This window comes from Ursus americanus, chromosome 7 (genome assembly GCF_024610735.1).
Source record: "Ursus americanus isolate L20-20 chromosome 7, mUrsAme1.1.p, whole genome shotgun sequence".
Taxonomy (NCBI): domain Eukaryota; kingdom Metazoa; phylum Chordata; class Mammalia; order Carnivora; family Ursidae; genus Ursus; species Ursus americanus.
Window position 1 is genome coordinate 57172950 of NC_142133.1, and position 24804 is coordinate 57197753.

Sequence of the window (24804 nt, forward strand, 5' to 3'; positions counted from 1 at the left end):
CCTTGAGTGCTTTCGAAGGTGCTGTGTTGACTCTTAAGCTCGCCCGAAGCACGGAAAGCGGACTCCTGGCCTGACCGCAGCACGCCCGCAAGGCGCCGGCAACCACAGCACGCACAGTGCCCACGCCACACAGCCATTCCGGGTCTGAGGCTGGACTCGCCTGCAGCTCAGAGCGCTGCAGGGCCCCGCAGCTGAGGAAGGCGCCCCAGGCGGTTCCCCCCACAAACGGAGCTCCGGCGCGGCGAACGCTTACCCGCGCGAGCCGCCGCACACAGCGGCCCCACGCCGCCCCTCGCAAGGACGCTCATGCCGAACTCCGCACGCCGCAGCGCGCTGTCCGGGGGCGGGAAGTGAAGCCATTTCCGGGAGGGGACACGCCCCTGCCGGAAGTACGTCACTCAGCCAAACGGAAGGAGGCTGTGGCTCTTCTGCGCGTGCTTTGCTGGTAATGGCGGCCGCCAAGAAGCCTTTGGAGTTCCACGCAAAGCGGCCCTGGCGCGGAGAGGAGGCGGTAGAAGATCCGGACGAGGACAACGAGGAGGATAACGATGAAGCCGAGAATGGGTTCTCTCTGGAGGAAGTATTACGGCTTGGAGGCACCAAGGTAATGGCTTCTGACTCGCGGACAAGGAACGGGACAGAGTGCGAGGAGTGGTCTCACGAGTGGCCTGGCCGCCCCCGAGCGGCAGCGTGGGAGGGCGTCTTGCACTCAGATCCCAGCTTCGAAATATGCGCTCTGCGCTTCCCACACTTATTTTCCCACTGCTGTTTATAAGCGAAGAGCCCTTTGGAATTGAACGTTTTTACAGTGTGGCCTTTCGTAGGATGTAGGTGACCCTGTCATTTCACTGATCTATAACTGGCACTCCATCAGGTCGGTGAAGACTGACCTTTTTGGGTCCTGACGTCGTGGCATCAGTGTTCTGAACTCCAGTGTTGTTGGAATGTTAACTTCTGTTCTCATGGAGTAGACGCACATGTTTACGGTCTAAAGCCCTCTGCTCTCTTGGAATTTACACCCTAATTAAGGGAAAGAATCAGTAACCAAACTTTTGAATATTGTATGTCAGATGCTGAGTAGTGCCACGAAAAAGAAGAAAACAAGATAATCAGTGGGAAAGGCGTAACAGTTTTAATGAGGTGATGGGAAACTCATCATTGAGATGTTTGAGAAGAAAACTGTAGGAAAGAAAGGAGTGAGCCAGGCTGTCCTGTGAGCAACAAAGTCAGTGTAGCTGAGGCAGAGTGAGGTAAGGAGAGTAATAAGAAATGAGGTCCGAGAGGTCAGAATATAGGCCTTTCTCTGAGTTTGGAGCAAGTACAAGACGGAATTTGGCTTACTTTTTTTAGCACATGTTTTGAGGCTATTGGTGGGGAGAGAAGTAGGGCCAGGAGAAATGCAGTTTACAGGGGTAGATACAGTTTGCCCTGTACTTGTGTTGTACTAATTTTTGAATAGGTAATATTTCACGCGCTACAAAAAAATTCCGTTTTGGGGCGCCTGGGTAGCGCAGTCGTTAAGCGTCTGCCTTCGGCTCAGGGCGTGATCCTGGCGTTGCGGGATCGAGTCCCACATCGGGCTCCTCAGCTGGGAGCCTGCTTCTTCCTCTCCCTCTCCCCTGCTGTGTTCCCTCTCTCGCTGGCTGTCTCTCTGTCACATAAATAAATAAAATCTTAAAAAAAAAAAAATTCCGTTTAAAAAAGAGGAGTAGTACTTGGTGAAAAATTCTCTTTCCCACTTTTATCTTTAGCTGTACAATGACTAGCCAAAGCACGTATTTTTATGTCTTTTATATCTTCCAAACAAACGCACACTTGTTATTTTTACACAAGATACTGTATAATATTTTGTGTATATTTTTTCTTGCTGTCTTAAAGATTCTTCCATATCACTATATAAAGTGGTGTCATTGGTTTTATGCCTGCATAAATCATTGTTTTAATCTTTCTAACCAGCCATTTATCATGGATGTTTAGGTTATCAGTCTTCTGCTATTTTAAGTAATGCTTCAGTAAATAATCTTGAAAATAGATCTTTTCCCACGTTTGTGAACATATATGTAATCTAAATTGATAGAAATGGAACTGCTGGATCAAAGAGCGTGTGTCTTGTATTTTGATGTGAAGGTAGTAAGTTGCCCTCCATAGAGGTTGTGCTAATTTACATTTCCATCAGCCATGTAGGAAGGTGCCTTTTCCTCCTACCATCTCCCCAACACCACCTGTCACAATTTTATCTTCCTCACCTGACAGATTAGAAAATGGATGCATCATGGTGGTTTTAATTTGGATTTTTCTTAATGTCAGTGAAGTTGAGCATCTTTTCACATTTTTAAAAAACCAGTTTCCCCTTATGAACCATTTGTTTATATCCTTTGCAGATCTTTCAGTTATCACTTCCTTACCTGATGACCTGATGTGTAGGAACTTTTACATTAAATATTAAGCCCAATTACTCTGATGTCAGTTGCCAGTCCTTTTTTGTCCAATTTATTATTTGTCTTTTGACTTTTGTATGTTTTTTGTGTGAGAGAATGACAGTTTTACCCATCTTTGCCTTTAAGGGCCTGCATTTTATGTCATTTGGAAAGGTTTTCTCTACTCTGAAATTACTTTAATTATGGTGTGCAATCTCCTATTATAACTTTTTTTTCCCTACATGTAAATCTTTGATTCATCAAATATCTACTTGGTTGTAGGGTGGGAGCCCAGGCAATACCATGATAATTGAATTTAATTGATTGTAAAGATACAGATTTCAAATTAACTTTTGAAGTTTTTCTAAACTTTGGATTTGTAATTTATTTTTTAACTTTCTTTTGTTTACTGCAGCAAGATTACCTTATGCTGGCTACTTTGGATGAAAATGAGGAAGTGGTAGATGGAGGCAAAAAAGGAGCAATCGATGACCTTCAGCAAGGTGAATTGGAAGCATTTATTCAAAATCTTAGTTTGGCCAAGTATGCAAAAGCTTTCTTAGTTGAAGAAGATGAACCAGCTAAAAAAGAAAATGCCAGCAAAAAAGAAGCAAAAGTATCTAAAGTAGATAATAAAAAGCAAAATGCAGCGGAAAGTGAAAGGACATCACTCGGTAAGGTAAAAAATAAGAAGAAGCCAGAACAACATTCTTATGAGAACAACAGTGTCACACCAAAAGTTAAGAAAGATAAACAACAGGACATCTTTGAATTTTTTGAGAGACAGACATTGTTACTCAAGCCTGGAGGCAAATGGTATGATCTGGAGTACAGCAATGAATATTCTTTGGAACCCCAGCCTCAGGATGTTGTGTCTAAGTACAAAATCTTGGCTCAGAAATTATATGAGCATGAAATCAACTTATTCAAAAATAAGACAAACAACCAAAAAGGAGCTTCTTCTACCTGGATGAAGACAATTGTGTCATCAGGGACGCTAGGTGACAGGATGGCAGCCATGATTCTTCTTATTCAGGATGATGCTGTTCACACACTCCAGTTTGTAGAAACTCTCGTGAACCTTGTTAAAAAGAAGGGTAGCAAACAGCAGTGCCTCATGGCTTTAGATACTTTCAAAGAGTTACTCATTACAGACCTTTTGCCAGACAGTCGGAAACTCCGGATTTTCAGCCAGCATCCCTTCAACAAACTAGAACAGTTGTCCAGTGGCAACAAGGACTCAAGAGATAGAAGGCTGATGTTATGGTATTTTGAACACCAGTTGAAACACCTTGTGGCTGAATTTGTGCAGATCTTAGAAACCTTAAGTCATGATTCATTAGTAGCCACTAAAACTCGAGCTCTTGTTGTAGCTCATGAGCTGCTTTGTAACAAACCTGAAGAAGAAAAGGCTCTTCTTGTGCAGGTGGTAAATAAACTGGGAGATCCTCAGAACAGAATAGCCACAAAAGCCTCCCATCTGTTAGAGACATTGCTTTGTAAACATCCCAATATGAAAGGAGTTGTATGTGGCGAAGTAGAAAGGCTGCTCTTCCGCTCAAATATCAGCTCCAAAGCGCAATATTATGCAATTTGCTTTTTAAATCAAATGGTCCTTTCCCATGAAGAAAGTGAATTAGCTAATAAGTTAATTACTCTGTATTTTTGTTTTTTTCGGACTTGTATCAAGAAAAAAGATATTGAGTCAAAAATGCTTAGTGCCCTTTTAACAGGAGTAAATAGGGCATACCCTTACGCCCAGACCGGTGATGACAAAGTGAGGGAGCAGGTGGACACGCTTTTTAAAGTGTTGCATGTTGTGAATTTTAATACCAGTGTACAGGCTTTAATGTTGCTTTTCCAAGTAATGAACTCTCAGCAGACGATATCAGATCGATACTATGCAGCATTGTATAGGTAAGTACATACCGTTTCAATAGGTGAATGTGAGGAATAACGTGATTTAATAATAATGTGATTTAATATACAGCATCTACTTTGCCACTCTGTGGGGCAAGAAACTTAGAAAACTGGATTTTAGGCCCCACCTCAGCATTTGCTAATCACCAACTTTGAATAAGTCACTAACCTTTGCTTTCCTGTTGGAAAATTATGTTACATGTTTTGCATACATTATTTTTTGGTTTTGAGAACTTGTTAAAATACAGAAAAATACCCTTCCCCAAAAAAGCATCCATATCCTACCACCTAATATTTCAACTTTAACCTTCTGCTATACTGTTTTAAGTCTTTAAAATATTAAAAAATTAGAACTGCAGATATAATTGAAGTTTCCTTCACTCCCTTCCCCCTCACTCACATCCTCAGTCCTATATTTCTTCCTCCTGTCCTTCACACAGCCATTTAGTAATTCATTCAACAGCAGTTTTTTAGGTGCCATCTATATGCTGGACACTTCTAGGTGCTCTGGATAGAGCACGGAACGAAATTCCCACCCCTAGAGGTGTTTACATTCATATTGAGGAAGACAGACTGTAAACAAGAAAGTCTGTTAGGGAGGGTTAGGGTTGCATTTTTGGAATTTTTTAAATTATTGGGATTAAAATTTTGTTCACTGAATTTTGTAGTTGTCCTGACACACACCTATTGAGGGATGATATTTTGAGTAGTGTGTAAACACTTTGGAATTCTTTAAGTATACCAACAAGCTATATATTCCTTTCTAATTCATTTTAATAATTTTACATAACATATATCTTGTGAGAAATAGAATGTACTGATTAATATCTTGAACTTAAGCCACAGTGCCTGGATTTGAGTCCCAGCCATTAGTTTGCTGTGTAACTCTGGACAAATTACTTAATCCTCTTTAAAATCCTATTAGTAAACACAATGGATGCCATTTTACTGTGGCCCAGCTTGTCTATAAAATGAAGAGGAGTGCACCTATCCTGTAGGGTTATTGTTACAATTATAAAACTTCCCAAGGTTACATAGCTAAAAAGTGACAAAACTGGGACTTCACCGAGTTCATGTGTATGTTAACCCATGTAATCTTAGTATGTGTTAAGTGTTTAGCAGTGCCTCATGCACAGTAAGTGCTCGGCAGGTGTTGGCTGCTGTTGTTACTAATACTACTCAGATGAATTCCTTAAGTTTACTCCTCTTAACATTTCTCCAGTCTGTGAGGTACTGTAATTTATGCAAAAAAAGCCATGACAAGGTCAAGTTAGGTGGCAAATCCAGGTCTTCATGCTTTGGGAGTTCATGATGTTTCATGGTACTGATTGCACAGGTACACTAAAGAAAATCACAGAATCCTTTCCATAACTCTTAAGAGTACAATTGTTTTAAGTAGTAAGTACTTCTTTAGCTTGGCTCTAGAGTTCCAGGGCTGAAAATGTAGAGGTTTCGGGATCTTAGGGGTTTTTTGTTACTTTTGATGGTCATAAGAACTTTTTGGACAATGTTTGGAATCTATCATAAACATACTTTTCTAATATCCATTTAATATCTCAGTATTTAACACAACAGTCTAAGTGAGGAGTACATTCTTATATTCTTTAAATTACTGCTTGCTAAGAGCTCTCACAGATGGATTTACTCAAAGGACTTTCTAAGCCTTCTTACAGTATTTCTTTTGGTTTTCTTAAGAGTCATTTAAACAAAATTTACCTAATGTTATTTGAAAGATAAAGGAAACAAGATTTGGTTTACAAAAATATGTTTTATCAAAAACTTCAAGAATGTGTTTTCTGTCAAATGGCAGGGACACACGTATCTAAATTCTCAAGTGTTTTAAAAATGAGTTGCAAAATGGATGAAAATGTTGAAAATTTTAAATGTGAAGACAAAATTGAATATCAAATATTGAATAATATAGGATATCTCAGTATCACCAGAATTAAAGAACTAACGAATGGGGGAAAGTGGGTATGCGGAGCAATATGAAAATGCTTCACAGGGTCAGATATTCCCATTTCTAGTATTAATGGAAAAAAGTTCACAGAAGTGCTTAGAATAAGAAGCAACACTGCACATGAGCACATACTGAGGATTGTGTGAATTCTGCATATCCTAATGTCTGGACGGCAAGAGCAGCTGGAGCACCTCTAGGATTCAGCAGCTAGGATAAGGAGAAAAGTTTAAAGTTATCATGTTCAGTTTTCTACTCTACATGTGTGTTCATTAGAATCATGTGGAGGCGTCTGGTCCCCCAAGTAGGGGGTAGTGGTACAAGGGTAATAACTCTGGTCTAGTCCACTGCTTTCATAGGTCAGTTTTCATTACTTGGTTTTGGGTTAGCCTTTCGTGTGAGGTTCTATATCTGTATAAAAATTATGCTGTCATCCTAAAGAATGGAAAACCCCTTGGAAAAGAGGAAAGAAACCACAAAAAAATGTCTCTCCTATGATATTCCCACCTTCCCCCAAGATCATCATTCTTTGTTTTGGTCATTGACTTCCATTTTACATCTTAGGTCTCTTGATCTAAAAAAAACAGGAAGATTATCCCTAACTAAGCGAGGTTAGCAGTTGCCTCTACTACTGGTTGTAGAGAAATTTTATGAATAAACATTTGATCTTGTTTTTGTTTTATAGGAAGATGTTGGATCCAGGATTGATGATGTGCTCTAAGCAAGCCATGTTTCTTAATCTTATCTACAAATCTCTGAAAGCTGACATCGTGTTGCGCAGGGTGAAGGCTTTTGTGAAGAGGTTACTCCAAGTTACTTGCGAACAGATGCCACCATTCATATGTGGAGCTTTATACCTTGTGTCTGAGATCCTTAAAGCAAAACCAGGTTTAAGAAGTCAACTAGATGATCATCCGGTATATCTTACAACTGCTTTTTAAATCGAGTGGGTTCTGAAATATATTGGTATTTTTCTTCTTTGCTTCAATGACAGCAACTTACTTAGTTCTCTGGAGCATGAACATGTGTGAGTCCTGGAGTTGGACAGACCTGAATTTTAGTCCCAGGTGTACAGTTCTACTAGGTGGGCATGTTGCTTGACCCCTTCACTCATAGTAAACTGTACTACACTAACCTGTAATTGTATGAGGTAATTACAGTTAGGGAGCTAGTGGATCTCTTAAACCTGTTTTCTCAGTTGTGAAATGGACATAGTAGCCCCTACTTCATAGGGTTATTTATAACATATCAGAAATTTGAGGGCTGAATGTTTTCATGTAAAAAATCCCAGCCTCAGGGAATTGTGGCTCAGAACTTAATTCTCTTACATTTTAAAAAAGAATACAGTGCCTATAAATTTGATTGATGGAATTTTCATGTTTCACCATTATAGCAATAAGTGGGTCTTCTTCATAACTGAATACAGACTTCCAGTTGATTAATGCAGATTTATTAAACCATTTGTTTTAGGAGTCTGATGAAGAGAATTTTATCGACATAGGAGACGATGAAGACATAGAAAAATTCACCAATGCAGATAAAGAAACAGATACCGTAAAAACAGCTGAGACAGAAGAAAATGTGTCTGACAGTGCTATGGTAACAAAAAAATCAGAGTCTGCTTCTTGGGTGCACTTTGATAATTTGAAAGGTGAGCTTCTTAAATCTTTTTGTTCTCTTGAACTTTTAAACAGGAATTGGATTCTCCTTTGATCTTTCTTTTTTTTAAGATTTAATTTTTTTTAAGTAATCTGCACCCAGCGTGGGGCTTGAACTCACAACCGCAAGATCAAAAGTTGCATGCTCTACTGACTGAGCCAGCCAGGTGTCCCCCCTTTGATCTTTTTTTTTTTTTTTAAGATTTTTTTATTTTTTCGACAGGATAGAGACAGCCAGCAAGAGAGGGAACACAAGCAGGGGGAGTGGGAGAGGAAGAAGCAGGCTCATAGCAGAGGAGCCTGATGTGGGGCTCGATCCCATAACGCCGGGATCACGCCCTGAGCCGAAGGCAGACGCTTAACCGCTGTGCCACCCAGGCGCCCCCCCCCCCGCTTTGATCTTAATAGAAATTAACACTATACCATTTTAGAAGTCCTCCGTATTTTTTTTTTTAAGTAGAACTTTTATAGCCAGATATATTCAGGAACTTAGAAGTAAATTTTTAACATAGTGAATCACTTGTCTACTTATTAATAATACTACAAATAGTAACACGTTTTAAAGTAATTTTGATCTTAGAAATTAAAGCAGATACCTTTTCGAAATGCAGCCTCTTCATTTGAGCTATAAAGAAGAGCACACTAAACCTTGGGGATCAAAAAATGTGCCAGTCCATTTCTTCAAACTTGTTGTGGAACTCTTGGTCAACTTTTCCATCTCCCCAAACTTCAGTTTGCCTATGAAGTATAAAAGAGAAGTATGCTAGCAACCAGGAAAGTGTTTAAAAGAATCCATCAATTTCCCTGAAGGCTAAACTGAGAATAATCCTTTAGAAGGATGATGAACATGTGTATTGTGAAGTAGACAGTTTGTTGTAATGTGTTCTGGAAGTTCTTTGAAAATAACATAAAACTTGTTCCAAGTGAGAATTATTCCTGGACGTAATTTAATAAGAAATATTCAGTGCACTTAAAGTTCCAGAAGAATTTAGACCTATTTAAAATCTTCAGGCTAGTTGACATTTTAAGCCTTATAACCTAATTGATCCAGATTTGGGCATCTTTTGCTGCCTGGTTTATTCAGTAGCAAATACTACCCTGCGTACCATATCTAATTCTTGTTGGGGCTTGGAATGTTTAATCTAGGTAGGATGCCTGGCTAACTAAGAATGTTGAAAATTATAGTTCCTTACATATACCTGTATATATTATAGTTACTGGTGACAACATTAGTGATGGTGGTTTTAGTGAACTCTTGGGCTAGGAATAAAGCATTTGAAATATAGTATTTTTGTTTGTTCTCAGGTGGCAAACAGTTAAAGACATATGATCCATTCAGTAGAAACCCTTTATTCTGTGGAGCTGAAAATACAAGTCTTTGGGAACTCAAAAAGGTAAAGTAATGTTAAATCGTCTTTTAATTCATTAATGCTTTATATATGCCCTCATGGATTTAACACCTTGAAGTTTCCATTTTGCTTGTAAATGATCAATGTAGTTTAGTTATTTAGACACTAGTTAATTGGCATAAGGGAGCAATTTGAAGCATGGCACCCAGCTGTAATGCTTTATAACCCATATTTCTGTAGTCTTTGATAAACATTAAATTTACACATTTATACATTCCTACATTCACATGTAGCAAATCTTAAATAATGTGGATGCAAAATAAGGATGTTATACATGGCTATAAATAAATTTTGCTTTTTGTAGGTAAATTATTGCATATAATGGCTCTTTAAAATGGGTTGATTTTCCTTTATGCATTAGATCTCCTTGAGAAGTTTTGTGATGATAGAACTGTTTGCAAATAAAGTTACTTTTTAAATGCATTAGAGGAACCCATATTTCCAATAAACTTTCTGTGGTATCTTTGGAAAAGCAAGTGTCTTACCACACAGACTCTTGTGGGCCCTTGACACCTTTTCAGTGAGTCTGCAAAGTCACAGCTACTTTCATAGTAATACCAAGGCACATTATTGCCTTTGTCACTCTGTGGACAGTGGCAGTGATGGTATTAAAGAAATGATGGCTAAGGGGCGCCTGGGTGGCTCAGTCGTTAAGCGTCTGCCTTCAGCTCAGGGTGTGATCCCGGAGTCCTGGGATCAAGCTCCACATCAGGCTCCTCCTCTGCTTCTTCCTCTCCCACTCCCCCTGCTTGTGTTCCCTCTCTCGCTAGCTGTCTCTCTGTCAAATGAATAAATAAAATCTTTAAAAAAAAAAGAAATGATGGCTAAAACTGCTAGTGCCTCAGCGCAGATAAGGACAGTAGCCATTATATTCTTCACTGTCGTGTACCTTCAGGAAAAAAAAAAAAGCTAGTATCACATAAGAATGATGAAACAGGGGGCGCCTGGGTGGCGCAGTCGTTGGGCGTCTGCCTTCAGCTCAGGGCATGATCCCGGCGTTATGGGATCGAGCCCCACATCAGGCTTCTCCGCTATGAGCCCGCTTCTTCCTCTCCCACTCCCCCTGCTTGTGTTCCCTCTCTCGCTGGCTGTCTCTCTCTCTGTCAAATAAATAAATAAAATCTTAAAAAAAAAAAAAAAAACGATGAAATAGAAAAAATTAGTGATTATCTTGACCCTAAAGTACATGTCTTTTTCATAGTTTATGTGCAGATACAGCAAGAATCCATAACATACTTCTGCTGCACAGCTAAGAATGAGGTTGTCTTGTGTCTTGGGAAAAGTACCTGTGTATTTTGTTGTAAACTCAGCGGCTTTGTTCATAAAAGACTGGTTGACAGACTGGTTATTCAGATTTGGGCATTTGGGAGACATTTTCTTGAAAGTGAATGAAGTGAACTTGTTATTTCAAGCAAAACAGCTGACAATATTTGTTGTCAATGATAAAATTCAAGCTTTTAACCAAAGTAAAAGTTTGGAAATCTTGTAACCACTACCTTGAACTGGACACTTTCTCAATATGTAAAAACTTTTCTGATAAAATCAGTGGTTAGGGGCGCCTGGGTAGCTCAGTCGTTAAGTGTCTGCCTTCAGCCCAGGTCACGATCCCGGCATCCCGCTTCTCTTTCCAGCTCCCCTTGCTTGTGTTCCTTCTCTTGCTGTCTCTCTCTGTCAAATAAATAAATCTTTAAAAAAAAAAAAAAATCAGTGGTGATAGTAACGATGTGATTTTTGTGATAATGTAACCAACCTGTGGAAGAACTGCATAATTTACTTAATCAGTATTTTCCAAATGACTAAATGCTCAGTGTTACAAAGGCATGGTTTTAATTAAAAGATCTATTCAAAGTAGACCAATTAATTTTAAGTAGCAAGTACCAAAAGCTGATTGATAGGGTTTCAGATTCCATATTGCAACTAATTTCAGTTTGGGTGTAGTATCAAAGAAGAAAATCCATAATTATGTGAAAGGTTATCAGTTAACCCTCCTGTTTCCAACTATATATATCTGTGTGAGGCAAGATTGTCTCATATACTTCCAACTACAAAATAACATGGAATACAGAAGCACATATGAGAATCCACCGTCTTCTATTAAGCCAGACATTAAGTAGATTTATAAAACTGAAACAATCCTACTCTTTTTTGCTAATGCTTATTTGTTCTAAAAAACTCATTTTTCATAAAATATTTATATTAACATATAATAGACTCATTGTTATTTTAAATGGACTATAAATAATTGTTTCAAAATTTCCTATTGTGGGCACCTCACTGGCTCACTCATAAGAGCATGCGACTCTTGCCCATGGAGTCATGAGTTTAAGCCCCACGGTTGATGTAGAGATAAATAAATAAAAATTTAAAAGAAAATTTCTGTTATAATTTCTAATAAGGTAAATAGATGTATCCCACTTAAACTAAGGAAGCTCTTGAAGTGCTTGACTTTTAAATGTATAAAACACTCCTGAGACCAAAATTTTGAGACTCACTCTTCTCTAATGTATTGGCTTAAGTTTCAGTTCTTTGGGTTTACAACTGTAGTAAGAGTTGACTTTCCTTTTTTTTTTTTTTAAAGCTATCTGAGCATTTTCATCCCTCTGTGGCCCTTTTTGCAAAGACTATCCTTCAGGTAAGTCTAATATTTAAAGTCAAGAAATAAGAAAAAATAGTCTAGTTTTAGATAACCAATAATTGGTCATACAGTGTTTTCTATCCACCACACAGAATCATAAAACATTTTCTGCCATTGTCAAGGACCAATGACTTGTTTAATACAGTACGGCAGGTAATTCTTCCCACTGTGTGGTGAATAGAAATACAGGATATTAGAAAACTGCAAGAGTAATTTATTACATTCTGGCTTTTCTCCTGAAGACTGCCCTTTCCCATTTGCTGTGTTGGCCACATCAGTGTTTGGTTCCTGGTTAATAGATGACCTACAGTATTCATATTGTTTACCTATCCATAAAATCAACAGTGTATCATAAAATATGTATGTATATGTATGACTGTTTAATTCTTTAAGTAAAGAGGGATGAGATGTCATTTATGGCATATATGTGCCTTTGATGCATTGTAGTAGATGGTGTTTTTCCTTTTTTTTCTTAATCTTCCCACCCCCTCCACCTTTCAGGGAAGTTATATTCAGTATTCAGGGGACCCACTCCAGGATTTCACATTAATGAGATTCTTAGATCGATTTGTATACCGAAATCCAAAGCCACATAAAGGCAAAGGTATGCTTCTATTTAAGTATTTGGTTTTCACTTGACATTTAATAAATAAGCATACAACTAGGTTTTATATTACACTGTCTTGATTTTTACATTCCAGAAAACACAGAAAGCGTTGTGCTGCAGCCAAAAAGAAAACATTTTATGAAGGATATTCGTAGTCTTGCTGGTAAGTATAAAGCCTAGACGGTTGAAACTGACAAGAAAGCACGAGTCAGTAACATAAACTATGTTATTCTTTGCTCCATTTTACCAGAATAAACCTAAGCAGAGATATTATCCATCTTTTGTTCCCAAAAATGTGTATGCATTTTTAAGTTTACTGTGCCTGACTAGGCCTTTTATTTTTTTAAACTTTATTACAGAAAATTTCAAACATATCCAAAGTAAATACTCAGATAGTATAATGAACTTCCCTGTAAATATCACCCAGCTTCAACAATTACCAACATTTTGCCATTTTTATATCATCGATAGCTTTATTGGTGACCCCCCCCCCCCATATACAACTATCTTTTAGAGTTAAAGACCATCTTTTTTTTTTGAGAGGGAGAGTGTGTTAGCAGGGGGAGGGGCAGAGGGAGAGAGAATCTCAGATTCCCTGCTGAGCACAGAGCCTGAGGCACGGCTTGATCCCACAATCCTGAGATCACAACCTGAGCCAAAACCAACAGTCGGATACTCAACCAACTGAGCCATTCACACACCGCTATAATTAAAGACCATCTTAAGTTCTTTAATGTGGGTTCAGCAGAAAACCCACAACTAGTTTTGTCACAGAGCATCATTTTAAATTAGGTGATAACTTTTTATGGGTACTGAGTACCCATCTTGTGGATTTGATTCTGTTTCTGTATTCAGAGCAAACATTTCTTTATATTATTTTCATTCAGAGACTAGGGTTAATTTGTACTTTATTAATCATTTAATTTCCAACTGATTTATTTCACAGAGGTCCAGATATGTAAATGGACTTACCCAAAGTTAATAGAGTTAAAATTTAGAAGCCAAATCCAATTTTAAGCAAGATGAGTTAGAAATTTTGATTGTGAAGAGAGAAAACTAATATTCTTGTAGTTCCTTGTTCTTGTTCCTTAATTTTCATCAGTATTAAGTAAAAGTGTGGATAATTCTGTTTACCTTCACTTCCTGTTCCAGAATGGCAGGAGTTATTGTCTTTTTTCCCAAGATGATAAGTTTAAAGTGATATTAAGAGAACTCTTTAATTTTATTTCACTTAAAATTGGGGTCCTGGATGCAGCTGGAGGACAATGAAAACAACGTTCTTCCACAGTGATGCATTCATTGATGGCTACATATGTCATTGTAGCCAGCAGTTTCAAATGTTTGGTCTCCTGCACTCAGACTTTTCCAGAGACTGTCCTTTGCACTAGAAGATCCCTTCTGTCCACTTTCCTTACATTTTGAGACTTCAGAATTGTAGGTATGCTGTATATAGTCTTATGAGCTTGAATAACATAATGAGGATTATTTTAATAAAAGTTTTTTCTTAATCTGTTTTCCTAGTGAACAGTAAGGAGTTCCTTGCAAAAGAAGAAAGCCAAATACCAGTGGATGAACTATTTTTCTACAGGTAATATACTTAATGCAGTCTTTTTAGGGGAACTATTAATATTTAAATTTTTAGGAAAAAAGATGAAACTTTTAGATTCCATAAAATGCTTCATTAACATAGGTCTCTCTTGAAAAAATCTAAAGGTATGTCAGTTGGGATGCCTGGGTGGCTCAGTTGATTAAGGGGCTGCCTTCGGCTCAGTCATAATCTCAGGGTCCTGGGATTGAGCCCCACATTGGGCTCCCTGCTCAGTGGGGAGTCTGCTTCTCCTCCTCCTTTTGCTCCTCCCCCCCCTTGTGCTTGCTTGTGCTCGCTTGTTCTCTCGCTCTCTCAAATAAAATCTCTTAAAAAAAGTATATCAGCTTATTTTTTTGCTAAAGGAATTTATAAATCATTCAGTTTGCTAATCTTAAAATATCTAAGTGAAATTTAAAACAAGTAAATTTGTGGATATTTTTAATAATGTAGCTTAAATTTTATTTTATGACTCTTGACTTTGTAAAACCTAATCTTGAATCTCTTATTTTTTTTAATATAGTAATTGTCTTATAGGCTTTAAATCTGTTATCGGTCTAACATAATGATAAGCAACTCATGAGTAATTTGTCCAAAATACGACTAAGCCCAATTAGCAAAATTCACTGTGTTGTTAAATAGAGAAGTCTAAACTTACTAGTATTTTTATTGTTTTCTGATTGGTTAATTGTTTCATTTGATTTTTTAAAATATTTTGTGTGAAGAATTTTGAGGGTATGATCCCATCTGCAGAATGCTAAGTTTCACTCTCCCCTAGTATTAGAATGGGTCTGATAAAATACTGTGATTAGATGTTGTCTAGAGCCACATTTTTGTCTTATTTCTAACACATTAGTGTTGACACTAAAACAACCTTTTACCAAGTCATTTAATTAAGATGGGTTCAGCTGTTTTTATGAAAAACTAAATCCTAAATCTTTGAAATTTATTATACTTTGCGTTCAGAAGTTGCTGTTTAAATTCAAAACTTTTGTTTATGATAAATACAAATTTTAGTCATTTATATCCAGCTGAGTTAACAGTTTTTACACTTGTGTCACTGGTCATAGGTGCTCTGATTATAGCAAAATGGACCCTTTAATACAATTATCAAATAGGGGCGCCTGGATGGCTTAGTCAATTGTGAGTGTCTGACTCTTGGTTTCTGCTCAAGTCATGAACTCCAGGTTGTGAGACTGAGCCCTGCATCAGGCTCCATGCTCAGCAAGGAGTCTGCTGGAGATTCTCTTTCCCTCTCCCTCTGCCCCCCACCTCATGTGCACACATGCATGCTGTCTCTCTAAATAAAATCTTAAAAAATAAAAAAGTAAAATTTTCAAATATATAACATGCATTTTTTCAGGTATTATAAGAAAGTTGCTATTGTTAAAGAGAAACAAAAACGGAATGCAGATGAAGAAAGTATAGAAGATGTGGATGATGAAGAGTTTGAAAAGATGATTGGTAATTTGTTTTTGTTGACTGTTTAATCTGTAAAATAATCTGTTTCTGTTAACTTATAGAACCATGGAATATTAGTGGTAGGAATCTTAGTTTTAGAAAAGAATACCATGCAAATGACAATGGAGTAGTAAGAAATACTTTGATGGCATATGGCAGTTCACCCACACTTGCTCCAGAAAGACTTAGGATTGTGCGTGGACAGTTTGTGGGAAAAATAAATTTGTATTTATGTGGCGTATATTCATTCTTAAGGCATATACTCATCCTGATCTCTTACCGAAGAGAAACTGTTTTTACTGTTCCTAACTTCCTTGCACTATTGGTAGCAGTAGCCTCCTGTTTCATCTTTGTGATCAACAGAGCTACAAAAATTTTAATCTATATTTAGACTGAAACAAAAAATGGGAAATTAGAAAAGCTTACATTGAGTTTACTTTTTTTGCACATTGTATTATATCTACTAAAAATAAGCACTTAAAAGGATTGCAGTTGCTAAATATCATTTTGATATTTACCCTCTTGCCGTAAAAATTAACTGGAATCCATTTTAGTTTGGGGATTTAATTAAGGTCGGTATATTCACAGGCTTATGTAGATTAATAAAACACACCAGCAGTAGTCAGATTTATATCATTTTGGTGCTTGCTTCTCATAAATAGAATGACTGTTAATTCGTTCAGGTAGAAGACTTGGCAACTTTGTTATTCCTTGCTATATCTGACAATTTGTATTTTGTTCTCTGACAGACACATTTGAAGATGATAATTGTTTCACCTCTGGAAAGGATGACCTTGATTTTGCTGGGTAAAATACTTTTCTTCAATCTTGTTTTTTAAAAAACGATTTTCTCAGCATTTCTCAAATTGATTTCCTCAGAACAGAATACAGGACTCTGTGATGTGTAGGAGAAATTTATTGAAATAAGCTTGGGAAATGGATATAGTACTTTCATTCTAGACCTTTATAATGCATGTTAGTATATTAAATAGAGGTTCTAGGCTGTCTGTAACTTTGTTAATAGCCTAGTACCCTGCTAATCACCAAAAAACACCTTAGAAAACAATGTTCTCTCCTACACGTTGTTGTTTTTCTTCAGCAACATGAAAAAGAAAAAAAAAGGTGCGAAGGAAGACCCAGAAGATGAAGATTCAGAAGGCAGTGATGATGGCCTCGATAACTTGGATGATGATGAAGTTTCCTTAGGAAGTATGAATGAAGAATTTACTGAAATTGATGAAGATGGAGGAACATTCATGGATGTGTTGGATGATGAAAGTGAGGGCATTCCAAGTAAGCATTTTTTTTCCCCAAGTAAGCATTTTTAAAATTCAAGGCAAAAAATTGTATTTTTCCTTTCTTCCTCAGTATAGGCTAGTTTTCCTGTTGAAGCATTTTTTAAATATTACTTTGTATTCAAATTAATAATCAGTTTGGCTAGAAATTTAAATAGGACCTTTTCCCCCTCTTATTTGGAACTGAAATTTCAGTTGAGTTTTGAGCTTTTTTTTTTTAATCAGCAATTAGGCGCTCTGCACAATACCTGTTGAGCTATTAAATTACCCTTTTTTTGTTGCTGTTAGAATAGGAATTATTTCTTAAAGTTAATCAAAATATTCATCATTTATCTTAGCCCTATAGCAGTTCTGTTGTTTTTAAATTACTTAATAGCATGTTTTTGTTTTTGTTTTGTTTTTGTTTGGGGGGAATAGAACTTGATGATGAAGTCAGCTCTAAAATCAGGACAAAGAGAAGCAAGAGAAAAGGTGCAAATGATTTTGACTTTGCTGGATCATTTCAAGGTAAGAAAATGTCTTAAGCAGTGGCTGTGTAAAAGTCACTACTCATTATCATTTTGGGAAATTTTCTAAATTGGTTAGTATAATTTTGGTTTTGCTTTTATTGTCATCTCAACAATTTTATTAGGATACTAACTCTTAAATAAATTATATTTGTCTTTAAATGTGAGCTACTTAATGGTGCTTGAAGATAACTGTAATTCTGTATTTTAATCCAAATACAACCTTTTTATAACAAAACCATGTTGAAAGATTGTTGAATCACTGTTGTACACCTGAAACTAATATAACTTTGTGTGTCAACAATACTTCGATTAAAATTTTTAAAAAAGATGTGTATTTTTCCAGAATCATTGGATTTACAGTTTAATAATCTAGGCTTGTACTTTTTTTAGGACCAAGAAAAAAAAAGAAAGGAAATTTCAATGACTCCAACCTATTTGTATCTGCTGAGGAGGTGAGACTAATATACTGCTTTAAGACGTTAGCTATTCCACATTGTTTTGAGTTTTCTAATAAATGTATCTCTGTTTAAGTTTGGCCACCTATTGGATGAAAATATGGGATCCAAGTTTGATAACATTGGCATGAATGCCATGGCTAACAAAGATAATGCAAGTAAGTAACCCGAATTGGTTTTTTTTTAAGGTTTATTTATTTATTTGGAGGTGGAGAGGGGGGAGTGGCACAGAGGGAGAGAGAATCTCCAACAGAACAGGCACAGGGCTCCATCCCACAACCTTGAGATCACGACCTGAGCTGAAATCAAGAGTCCAGACACTTAACCGACTGAGCCACCCAGGCGCCCAAGTAACTTGAATTTTTTATGGAGGTTTTCAAATGGCCTTATCTTAGAACTTCTGAAGATGTAAATATTTTTTGAAGGACCATTTTTAGTAAGGATGAATAAAATGGTTCTTTATAGCCTGGAAGGAATGGCTTTTTCATCTCTGTTTAGGGAGCATGTAGGATTAAAAAAGCATTTTAGACTACAGCAATAAAGACTAGTTACTTTAAACACTTAACTTCAGGTTTTTTTAGGAAGGCAGGCTGTTTTTATGTAATGTGAGTTTGCTAAGTAACTTTGTAAGTACTTTATAGACATTTTAATTCTGATATTGATAGTTACTGGCTTCTGTTCTTTTGCCAATGAAAGTGTTCAGGGGAAATAAAATCTTTAGAGCATTTGTTCCTTTCCTCTCCTCATCTTTTATTTGTTAAACAGTAGTCTTTAACAATAAATGCCAAAGGAAAGCAACAAACAAAAGCAGGGGGTTTGGACAGTGGCTGGGAAATGACTGTAAGCCATGGCAGACCAGAAGTTCCTGTTTTACTCTGTGGGGCCAGCAGTCTGCAGTGTGGTGTGCTCATCTTTCTTCTCCCCCTCAAAGGTCTCAAACAGCTTAGATGGGAGGCTGAACGCGATGACTGGCTACACAACAGAGATGTGAAAAGTATCATCAAGAAAAAGAAAAATTTCAAAAAGAGGAGGCCAAAAACCACTCAAAAAATTAAAAAGCAAAGAAAATGAGTTTTTTGAATAAATTATAAATTGTACTTACTCCTAATTTTTGCTATTCAACCATTTTTCTTGATCTTGCTCTCTGACTCCGTACATCCCAGACTGTTCAATGGATTTGTAATAAACTATAAATAAATATAGTCATTTATAAAATCATGTAAAAGTGTTAAAATTAAACTATGTTGAGAGAAATCAAGCCTCTTTTCCTTATTTCTACATGGTAAAATGAAAAAGACAGTAGGATACATGTTTCATGTACAAGCCCTCTAGCGTCTGTACTAATCACTGTAATGAGCACTATTTATCAAGCATTACTTTATACCAGATTATTGTGCTGATTACACAATGTCATCTTGTTTAATCCTTGCAGTTCATAAGGTTGGCATTATTACCGCTACTGGACAGAGAAAGAAACAACTCCAAGAAATTAGCAAGCCAGAGGTCACGCTGAAGTTTTAAGGCTGTGGTTTGTCACCACCACCTCAGATACGTTTCATTCCAATGTTTTTAAACACTGGTAGCTACTCATCTCCAAAAGAGAATTTTTGCCACCCTGTGTCCTCAGAAAGAGCTAAAATAGGGATAAACAGTAATTTGTCTTGGAAATTGACATTACAAAATAAAAAGTCCTTTAACCCTTAATTGGTCCTAAAGAAATTACTTCATTTAAAGGCTACCTGAAAAGGCTGTTTTATAGTCTTAAGGAAAAACATACCTTCCAAGATGAAGGGAAATTTCTTGCTCATTGTTTGCCTGAAATCTGATGGAAAAAAGAAGTCTTAAAATTAGACATGACTGGAAATTCATTGTATTAAAACATAATACATAATTTAGTGCTAGCTTTAGGGTCTATGAGATAGGAATCCTATAGATGAGAAATGTATTATGGTCCTTCTGGTAATTAGGAACTCTCTCCTGCACAGGGTATAAGTTGCCTTGCATGTTGCCCCCCAGCGTTATTCTGGAGTTTTTCAAATTTGGCCTGTATATATGATGTAATTTATTTAGAAAAGTAAGTTTTCAGTGTTAATGTGTAACTCCCTTATGTAATTATGAAGTTTGAGATAGAGTCTTAATTTCTAATTCCATAGCAAGGTAAAATGGGATCTGTAAACACAATAGTTTTATGGATTCCATTTTATCTTGTCACGGAATTAAAAACTTGAATTTGCTTTTATATACTGTTCAGATGTTTTCTTTTATACTCTTACACTTCAGAAGTGACTGTGTGTGCATCCTGGAGCACAGTGTTCCAGTAAAATACCTTAAGAGGACAAATGACAAGTTTCAAAGATGGCCACCACCCCCAGGACTACTAGTACCTGCTCTAGGGAAAGAGAAAGCAGCCCTTCCTCATTTTAAAAGTTGAGGGTTCAAATATAAAATTTCCCTCCAGAATGTGTCGCAGTACTTTCAGGGGACAGCCAGTGGCATGGGAAACGTTTTAAGTACCTAGTTATTGAGAACAGAGGAGGAACTCTGATAGCCTTTGAAAATGGTTACTTGACAACTCAGCTCTGCCACCACTTCTCAGTCTACCAAACAATGAGGTATAGCAGCAGGCCAAACTTCTTCACCTGTGTTCCCAAATTAAGCCAGACCAGACACTTGCTCTATGACCCAGACTACTAAAATCCATAAAAATGTGAAACATTTTCCCTAGTCTACAAACAAATAACATTATTTAGGGAGAAGAGTCATTAAGTCCACAATAATTAACACCAAGTTTCTTCTTGTGTCCATAAAAATGCCATATAAATTATTATTATTAACATATAACGTATTTGTTTCAGGGGTACAGGTCTGTGATTCATCAGTCTTACACAATACATAGCGCTTACCACAACACATACCCTCCCCGATGTCCATCACCTAGCCATCCCATCCCCCCACCTCCCTCCCCTCCAGCAACCCAAAATGCCTAATACATTGAAGAAGCAGTTTCTCTAAAAATGCTGTTTAGTACCTCAATGCATTAGCAAACTGTACACCCCTCTAGAAAACATTAACTTCTGAATTAGGATTACCTTGGCTTGTGTTCATCTTGTTAAACAAAAAATATGCTCCAAAAACACCCAAGAGTTCAACTACTAAAACTCCTTTAAAGATCTTCTTTGCCACTGGTTCCATGGTGCGGACCATCCTAAATTCAACAATAACAAATACATGTCAACCTGAATGACCATACACAAACTTAATACCATTTCCACAAAAACAACTCCAATTCATTCCCACAGTCTGAATGATTTAGGGATAAAACCCTGAAGTTACTACTGTATGCTTATCTGTATTTGGTATGTCCCACTTTCCTAGTTTTCAATCTCCACCCCACACAATGAACCAATAACACCACTGGATAAAGCACAAAAAGGAGAGGAAACAAAAAAGCACTGTAAAAAAGAACTAACAATTTATGGAATTAAGATTTTTAATTGCCTAAGAATATAGAATATTGATAGGGTAAATCATTTCTTTTAAGCTAAACTAGGAATTAAGACATGATCTAACAGGCACCATACGTGAAAGCTCTTTATAAGTACCCTACAAAAGTAAGGTTATTCTGTGTAAGTGTCTGTAGATGTTTCATAGCCGGAGGTTTTCCTTTATTAATACAATATATATTGAACTATGTGCCACAGCCCAAACATTTTATACAAAGTTGAGCAACAAATCAACTTCTTCCTGGGCAGCTGCTATTCTAACAGTAGTTTCAAACTAATTACATCACCCAAAAGACTTGTTAAAAATGCACATTCCTGGGCCTCAACCTGCAGTTTCCCCAGTCCTGTAGTTCCCCTAGATTCTGATGCAGCAAGTCTAGGGTTAGCAACCCAGTAATCGGCCCATTTGCAAGCAGCTCCAAATGACTTCTATACAAGAGGCCCCTAGACCACATTAGGAGGAAAACTGACCACCATCACCCAGTAAGTGGCAAACTAGACTTTAGATCTTGATTCTCTTCAACTAAAATAAAAGCTAATCAAGAAAAGGGTTGGAGTCTTCATTATCCTCCAACATAAAAGCGAAACAAGGGAAAGGGCTATATAATCTTTAAAAAATAGCATATATGACTTTTACTGAATGTATGAAATGTAAATGCAAGTTCTTACTCTGCTTCCCTATAACGCCGACAATAGGAGAAACCAGTCATTTTTAATCTCAGGATTTTGATACTGTCCAATGTATGTTCTGTGTCATACTGTTCTCTGCCCTCTGTGCAGAGACAATAAGAACTATAATACTCTACAGTCCCAGCTCTCTGCTCATGGCCATGCATTCATGCCATTCCCTCGACTCCTTTTCACAATACCTGAGAGTGGGGTAATTAAATACCCTATTTTGTAGGATTATCTAATTAATCTCTTTACCAGGTGTCCCTTCCCTCCAAAATTCCCTCATTTTGATAATGTGATCACCCTGGGGACTAAAAGATTAAAACTTTATTATTCTTATCTTAAAAAAAAAAAGCAGGAAGTTAAAGAAGAACTTATACATAACCAACAGGCAGGTGAGTTGGTGGGAAGGGAGAACTGTTGTGCTGTTTACAATACTCTACCTGACAGAAAGTAAGTCATGCTCAGTACAGGGACCTCTCTTAGGGTAATTTTTAATGTGCAATGGGTGAAAAATTTTTTAAATTAAAAATAAAGCCTGCCTGCATCAATATCCACAGTATAAGGAATCCAAGGAAAATTTGGGTTTTGTTTTGTTGGGAGAAGGTGAGGTTAAGGGTTCAAAAAATAAAGTACAAATAACACTGTTACAACATTTACCTTAAAAAAAAAAATATATATATATATATATACACACACACACACACACACACACACACACATATACACACATTTTACATTACAAGTCCCTCAGCTTCAGGAAAGGTGTTTACAACGACTGAAAAAGCCTAGCTGATAAAGGCCACCAAAGGCATACTTGTCCACTACAAAGTTGCGTTACTATCTGGCAGAGAAAGAACAAGATTAGACGAGATTTTGGAGAAGGATGGAATTTAGGTGGTATTAAAATAAAGCAGTCCTCGAGGCACGTGGGTAGCTCAGTAGGTGGAACCACGGACTCTTGATCTCAGGGTCCTGAGTTCAAGCCCCGCATTGGGCGTGGAGCTTACAATCAATCAATCAATCAATCAGTAAGTAAGTAAATAAGTAAAGGAAAGCAGTCCTCGAATGGGCTCGAAGAAAAGCAGGGCTGTGTACCATGGGGTTCACATCACACTGGGCTAAGAAGCTGATTAGGGTGCACAACCTTAACACAAACGTTCAATGTTGCGTCCTAAAACGCCTCAATCTGTGCACTACAGCTGGCAATCCACGGGGCTCAGCATCGCAGGCAAAACGATTTATCAAACGGCAACGTCTCTCGCACTCTAGACAGCAAGGTTTCTCAGCATCCCTGGGTTTAATTAGCTAAAGCGCTTTTTCCACGTTCCCACGGTCCAGAACCAAGGCACCAGCGAGGCTTCCGAGAGCTGCCTCAGTTTGGCTACCCACGACCCTCAGGCCCTCGCGGCTCCCCGCCCCGGAGTCTCCAGGCCACGCCGGCGGCCCCCCGCGCTCTCCCGCCTGCCCGGGCTCCCCGGACACCCCCACCCGGCTCGCAAACAACTCCGCGGGCAGCGCAGGCCGCACTGCTCCGCCGCGGCAAGGTCGCCGAGAGACCCGGAAACACTCGGGCCTCTCCCGCGCTCTCCCGCTGAAAGGATATAATGACACCCAACTTTCCTCCCTATGACTCCAGAACTTTAGGGAGGCCCCCCAAAAACCTGCCCCACTCCGAACTCTGGAGAGCCCAAGTCAAGACACCCAGCTAACGCCACCGCTCTCTTACCTGAGGCGCTGACTCACAGGACTGCGCGTGCGCCAGGGTTGGCAAAGCCCCGCCCCTCCTGGCGTTGGCCCCGCCCCACACTGTAATTACTTTTTATTGTGCTTTTCTTACTGAGAGCAGATTGTGACTCAGGGCTGTGTCCGTTAATTTATTTAATCCTCACAAAAACCCTGTGTCATGATAGGTGCTATGAATGTCTCATTTTACAGAGGAGAGAATTTTACCCTGCTTACAATCCCAGAGCTAACAAGAGATAAAATTGGATTTGAACTTAGGACAGTGACTTGAAAAACCTATGCTCAATTATTTTTCTACACTCTGCAACCCAAAGTGTGATAGTCTCCAAGAATCAGCAATATGGTCATCACCTTGGCGTTTGTTAGAAATGTAGAACTGCTTCAGTGGGCAGGGGTAACTAGCCTGCTCCAAACCTAACCCTAGATTGCAAAGGCTCAAAATCCCCAGTTCATAAGTCCTCTTCATCCTCCTCCAAGTCTCCAGCACCCCTCCCAAAGGCTTCTTTGGGAGGCTGTACATTTCCAGTGTGACCCTGATTTGCTAACTCTAGCAGACAGATGCAAGCGGCCAGAATGAAGTTCCTTTGCTTTGTCATGCCCAAGGCACAGAAGTTGGCCAAAGTCCCAACCCTCTGTAGTGGTCATAGGAGCAGGGGCAGCAGGGATCTCCTCATTAATAAGTACCTAGGAAGTTTGCTGTCCATTCTTCCACTGAAAGAGAAAGAGCAACCCGTCTGGGATCCTCAAAATAGAGCTCTTTCAGTTACCTGACGAGAGGTTGCGGAGATTAGATGATCCATTGCTACTAGTGTCAAAAGGCCCCTACTGGAAAAGAGAGGCCCAGGATCTTGGTGATGACCCAGCCTTCCCTTCAGATGGACACTGGACACAGAGCAGTGGGGACCTGTGGCCTCTGGCAGCACCGTCCCTGAGGCAGGGGAAGTGGGGGCAGGACACCTGCTTGCCAGCTGCCCA

At 38.2% G+C, this 24804-nt stretch overlaps 3 protein-coding genes across 7 annotated transcripts in view; 1 reads left to right on the forward strand and 2 right to left on the reverse strand.

The window, feature by feature from the left end:
• Positions 1–400, reverse strand: part of NDUFAF7 (NADH:ubiquinone oxidoreductase complex assembly factor 7) — a 43714-nt gene extending 43314 nt beyond the window's left edge. For all 3 annotated transcript variants that reach the window (XR_015725285.1, XR_015725284.1, XM_045809064.2), the window contains exon 1: positions 254–400. Coding sequence is in view for 1 of the 3 variants with exons in the window: in XM_045809064.2 (XP_045665020.2) it covers positions 254–308 (55 nt within the window). In the remaining 2 variants the exon portion in view is untranslated. The remainder of the gene's footprint in view (positions 1–253) is intronic.
• CEBPZ (CCAAT enhancer binding protein zeta) lies at positions 401–19162 on the forward strand. The gene is made up of 16 exons (XM_045809060.2): positions 401–604; positions 2833–4334; positions 6980–7211; positions 7765–7945; positions 9258–9346; positions 11940–11993; positions 12498–12600; positions 12698–12766; positions 14125–14191; positions 15552–15652; positions 16399–16456; positions 16749–16942; positions 17362–17451; positions 17844–17905; positions 17985–18066; positions 18840–19162. Exons 1-16 carry the CDS (start codon positions 449–451, stop codon positions 18977–18979), a joined length of 3180 nt encoding a protein of 1059 aa, XP_045665016.2. The 5' UTR covers positions 401–448; the 3' UTR covers positions 18980–19162.
• Positions 2912–23858, reverse strand: CEBPZOS (CEBPZ opposite strand). 3 transcript variants are annotated; one of them, XR_006781719.2, is made up of 6 exons: positions 23813–23858; positions 20998–21113; positions 19686–19730; positions 19011–19095; positions 8549–8690; positions 2912–3498 (listed from the first exon to the last, which is right to left on the reverse strand). XR_006781719.2 is itself a non-coding variant. In XM_045809070.2 (5 exons), the coding sequence occupies exons 2-4, from the start codon at positions 21110–21112 to the stop codon at positions 19013–19015; spliced, it is 243 nt and encodes an 80-aa protein (XP_045665026.1). In that variant the 5' UTR covers position 21113; positions 23813–23858; the 3' UTR covers positions 13087–18880; positions 19011–19012. The 3 variants fall into 3 exon arrangements, 1 of the variants encoding a protein (XP_045665026.1); XR_015725286.1 differs by lacking the exon at positions 23813–23858 and adding an exon at positions 10858–11046; XM_045809070.2 differs by lacking the exons at positions 2912–3498; positions 8549–8690 and adding an exon at positions 13087–18880.
• Positions 23859–24804: the final 946 nt, after the last annotated feature.

Excerpts from the sequence above, each read along its gene's own strand:
- CEBPZ (XM_045809060.2), top strand. The coding sequence starts at position 449 with ATGGCGGCCGCCAAGAAGCCTTTGGAGTTCCACGCAAAGCGGCCCTGG. Across the intron at positions 15,653-16,398 it reads AGAGTTTGAAAAGATGATTG|ACACATTTGAAGATGATAAT; the intron begins GTAATTTGTTTT and ends GTTCTCTGACAG. Across the intron at positions 16,943-17,361 it reads TGAAAGTGAGGGCATTCCAA|AACTTGATGATGAAGTCAGC; the intron begins GTAAGCATTTTT and ends TGGGGGGAATAG.
- CEBPZOS (XM_045809070.2), bottom strand. The coding sequence starts at position 21,112 with ATGGTCCGCACCATGGAACCAGTGGCAAAGAAGATCTTTAAAGGAGTT. Across the intron at positions 19,731-20,997 it reads CAAGATGAACACAAGCCAAG|ATTTCAGGCAAACAATGAGC; the intron begins GTAATCCTAATT and ends TTTTTCCATCAG. Across the intron at positions 19,096-19,685 it reads ATTTCCCTTCATCTTGGAAG|TTTATTACAAATCCATTGAA; the intron begins GTATGTTTTTCC and ends ATTTATTTATAG.